This window comes from Cynoglossus semilaevis, chromosome 17 (genome assembly GCF_000523025.1).
Source record: "Cynoglossus semilaevis isolate Cse_v1.0 chromosome 17, Cse_v1.0, whole genome shotgun sequence".
In the NCBI taxonomy this organism is placed as follows: Eukaryota; Metazoa; Chordata; class Actinopteri; order Pleuronectiformes; family Cynoglossidae; genus Cynoglossus; species Cynoglossus semilaevis.
Window position 1 is genome coordinate 12,990,617 of NC_024323.1, and position 4,577 is coordinate 12,995,193.

General features: G+C 47.7%; 1 protein-coding gene across 1 annotated transcript in view; it reads right to left on the reverse strand.

The window, feature by feature from the left end:
- The window catches only part of med15 (mediator complex subunit 15), a 5,175-nt gene extending 2,246 nt beyond the window's left edge, over positions 1-2,929 (reverse strand). The window contains exons 1-9 of the mRNA XM_025064345.1: positions 2,732-2,929; positions 2,325-2,412; positions 2,136-2,187; positions 1,780-1,806; positions 1,487-1,633; positions 1,044-1,282; positions 603-953; positions 221-343; positions 4-127 (exon numbers count right to left, since the gene is read on the reverse strand). Of these exons, the coding sequence (XP_024920113.1) occupies positions 4-127; positions 221-343; positions 603-953; positions 1,044-1,282; positions 1,487-1,633; positions 1,780-1,806; positions 2,136-2,187; positions 2,325-2,412; positions 2,732-2,799 (1,219 nt within the window). The 5' untranslated portion in view covers positions 2,800-2,929. The remainder of the gene's footprint in view (positions 1-3; positions 128-220; positions 344-602; positions 954-1,043; positions 1,283-1,486; positions 1,634-1,779; positions 1,807-2,135; positions 2,188-2,324; positions 2,413-2,731) is intronic.
- Between the last annotated feature and the right edge of the window lie 1,648 nt (positions 2,930-4,577).

The following is a 4,577-nucleotide window of genomic DNA, read 5'->3' on the forward strand; positions in this document are numbered from 1 at the left end:
CGCGCCCCCCGCGCCCGCCCGCGCCGCCAGCGCCACCGCCTGCCGCGGCAGCAGCATTTGCAACAGGAATGGAGGTATTCATTGCTCGAGGCATGCGGGGAGGGATAGAAATCCCAGGACGGACCAACTGGAAGCAGACAAAACAGTCACAGTTCAGGAGCGTACATAACCTTGACTTGACGAGCTGACACTGACATCACAAGGGTGGGCGAGGCCTCACCTGTCCAGGTCCACCTGGACCAGCAGCTGCTGAACTGAGTTGTACCTGAACTGCATTCTGTTGCTGAACCTGTTGCTGTTGCTGCTGTTGTTGTTGTTGTTGTTGTTGCAGAGCTGCCCGGGCCTGGAAGCACAAATAGCTGATCAGAATCTTTCAGAACACTATCTTTGAAAATCTTCAATTTAAATTTTATGAGAATTTTCAATTTATTGCAAGTCATGTAAATATTCCTGACTCAAACTCCTGAGAACAGTAGAAGACAATCTACTGAGAATAAAAATGCCACAAAAAATGTCTTTGAAGAAACTATTCCCAAATCTCAAAAAACATGGAAAATGATTTGGACCATCTCCAGAGAGTTTGTGCCAGTCCATGAGCTCACCCTGACCTGGAACATCTTCAGCTGTTGCTGTTGACTCAGGGAGTTGAGGGAAGGATGCTGAGTGGATGTCATCTGCCCAGGCAAAGACTGCTGCACCAACGTCTGCTGCTGCTGCGAGTGTGGAGGCATCGGTACCGGCTGAGACTGACCCTGCACCTGAAGCTGCTGCTGCTGCTGCTGAAACATCTGTTGGATTGACTGAGCTTGAGCTTGAGCCTGGGCCTGGGCCTGGGCCTGAGCTTGAGCCTGAGCTTGAGCCTGAGCCTGAGCTTGAGCCTGGGCCTGAGCCTGAGCCTGTTGCTGGAGCTGCAACTGTACCATCTGCTGCTGCTGCATTCTGTTCTGGTGTATCTGCAGAAACATTTGTTGTAGTACTGATTACACAGAAATCAACAGTTGTGTAGCCGCACGACCAAGGGGCTTGTTAGCAGACTGGTGTACCTGGTTCTGCTGGTTTTGGGTCTGCTGCTGGTTCTGGTGCTGTTGCTGGAGCTGTTGATTCTGATGCTGCTGCTGCTGCTGAAGCTGCTGTACCCTCAGTTGCTGCTGCTGCACTACCTGAAACTGCTGCTGCATGGCAGCGTTTTGCTGCTGTGGTGCTGCCTGAGGGAACTGCTGGAACTGGATGGACTGTGGGTGCTGCACCATCTGTTGCAGGGGCATCGGGCCTGGACCTCCCACTAAAGACGGAGTTAGGAGCAGATGAGGGACTGAACCAGGCCGCAGCACAGAACACAAGCAGCTCTGGACCAACAAAGCCCACTATGTGCAAAGCAAAAAAAGAGCAAGCGTCTACGATGCCACTGGGGAAAAGTCGTACGTACCCCAAAACCCAAAGTGCGCAAACACACACACACACTCTCACTCAGAGGAAACACACTCACTGGGTTGTGGGTTTCCCGTCACCCCTGCCATGGCATGCTGGCCTATCTGCATTGGCCCCATGGCCCCCATGCCTCCCACTGGAGCGCCAGTGGGGCGGGGCCCCATGCCTCCAACCCCTGGCAGGTTAGTCAGGGTGTTCATGGGATCTAACAAAGGTAAACAACAGATCATGTTATACAGCTCCATCATGCACAGCAGAAGTATCTAAAAGAGCAGCAGAGTACGCAGCGGGGGCCGGAACACAGCAAAAACTGAACATACACAATGTCACGAAATAAGTTTGGGTTCTTACCTGGACCGCCACCCAGGTTCTTCTTCTCTGCAAAAAAAAAGGTTAGGAGGAAATGAATATTCATATATTATTATTAATATATTGGTATTAATCATATCACTAATGTTAATAATATTGGTGATATTTCAGGAATCCAGCCTTCAGGAGCTCGGTGCTGCTGGACCCCAATCTGCAGAAGCTCAGCCCTTCATCAGCTCCTGTATATGCTAGGTCACCTGTAACTGTTGCTTAAGTTTCTATTCAGGTACTTGCACTTGGTTTCAAGCAAGGTCTCTAATTATATGCACTCGTGACAGCTACATAGACCTGCTGTTTTCTTTGGATACCAATGCTATAGCTAAAGCGGAAATACGTACGAATGTCTCTGAAGTGAATGATGAGTCTGGCCACCAGAGATAAGTACTCCTCCTAGAAACAGAAGAATAGCAGATGTTAGCTTGTTTAAGTTTAAATGTTGTCATAAAAAGGGTTAGTTTAAAGCTTCTGGGTAATTTCTAACACTTCTCATTTTTCTTCATTTTTACCGAAACAGTTCCTGAACTCACCCTGGACTTAGCTTTGCCATAGACGTGGTTTTCCATGTCACTGCTGGACTTGTTGTGAGCCGAACCCGACTTCCTCATGGCATCGTCTCTGGAAGAAGGAGAAATAAGTGATTCACCTTTTGGCGTGTCCATGTAAGTGGAAGTTAATAAGACTCATTTTATTATAAGATTAATTAATTATTATTTCCATTAATTTGTTACGTATTCCGAGGGTTAAGTCAGAGTAGCTAAGCTGCTTTAGCCAAGCTTCGCCCCAAATCAACTTCTCCACTTATGGCGCAGGTCTATGTGACGCTAGTCCAGTTTAAAGAACTTTGGTTCAGTTCCGAGTACGGGTTTGTCTAACACCCACTCTGAAGCTAAAGTGGAAGCGGTTCATTTAGCATATAAATAAACTCAATTCTCACATTTGAGCGACGACCTTCTGTCTAAACTGCGGACCCCTCCAGTCACTGTCTGGACCCGGAACCTCCATTAGAGCGGGTCGAAGTTCTTGGACCTCGTTTTACTAATTTAAACAAGACAATAAAACCGTCGTTAGTTTTTCTTTAGCGGTCTAGCGAGAGTAACAACAAATCTCTTCTGCGCATGTGCAGAAACGGCAATGATTTCCTGTTTCCTGTTTCTAGTGCTGCCTTCATGTATCGAAGCTAAGCTCGGACTTGAAAAACGCAAAGCAAATGTGCGATATACAGTATATATATATATTTTTTTTAATTTAATTTTGTTTAGTTTTTAAAAAGACACAGGCTGACCGTAAAAATATTATTATAAAAGCAATTAAAATCATTCTAACAACCCTCACGCTACTGAAACTGATGTCAGTCATTAAATAAGACTGAATGAGTAAGAGAAGAGAATAGAATAGGTCTTTGTTGTCATTGGAAAACCATGCAGTAAATTCAATTATATTTGCAGCTCAACTAGACACCCAAAAGTAATACATGCCGATAACTAAATAGTGTGGGTCATGTAAGTCGTGTATTACAGTGTGCCTTCATGTGACTCCAGGGGACCGTGGTTACTCCCTAAAAACATGGCTAATGACCCCTCTAATGGACCTCACCACCGATCAAGAGAGGAGGTACAATGACCTCCTTTAGCCCACTTGGGCAGTAGTGAAGAGGGCAATCGGCCTGCTGAAGGGGCGGTAGTGCTGCCTGGACAGGTCGGGGGGGAGGGGATGCTGCTGTACAGACCTGAGAAGGTGTGCCACATTGTGTTGGCCTGTGGCGTCCTCCACAACGTGGCACACCGTCACAGCGTACCACTGTCAGAGGAGAACATCCCTCCACCAGAGGAACCAAATGCCAGACCTACCAACTTAAACCCACAGTGGGAGGCTATACAGGTCTGGCAGCGTGTTATTGCAAGCATGTAAAAAGGCAAGGACACAATTTATGTATTTCTTTTTAATGTTTCACAGATGTCACAAAGGACATCAACCAGTTGATCGAGTCGACGGTTGATGCCCCTGATCTCTGAAAGTTTCTCCCCCTGCAGGTCCAGCACAGCTTGGGTCAGGACACAGCCACACGGACGGACCTCAGCACTTGGTGTGGACACACTGGGGTCTGCGGTGTTGGAGGAGACGCTGGGTCCAGTGGTGACAGAGGAGGAGTCTGTGCTCTCTCCTAAGTCATTGTTTAGCGCAAATGAAAGATAACCTAATTACAAATGACTCACTGTTTTATGTCCTACCATCTTTATGCACGAGCGACACATACTGTGGGCAATACGCATATTTTTGTTCATATTTACCTTGAGAATGACCGAGTTCCCCTTCGTGGGCTCCCACAACTCCGGACAGAGTTGTGTCTCCCAAAATGGCAACCACACTGTCCTCGGAGGGTGTGAGGTCCACCACCGTCCCCCCGCCTGTCTTGGTGACACTTCTGTGCTGGACAGCCACCCTTTGCTTTACGTCCAACTTGATGGCGGACTCTTTTTTTTTTTTTCCGGAGTGTGGGCGCTGCTCCGACCCAAGGGCGTTTACAACGTCACACACACGCTGCAACTTGTTCCTTTTTCTTTTTGTATCTACCCCTGCGGACAGTGTACCAAATAATATGTACCAAATAAAACATGCAGCTCTGGACCAACAAAGTCCACCATGTGCAAAGCAAAAAAAGAGCAAGCATCTATGGTGCCACTGGGGAAAAGTCGTACACACACACACTCTCACTCAGAGGAAACACACTCACTGGGTTGTGGGTTTCCCGTCACCCCTGCCATGGCATGCTGGCCTATCTG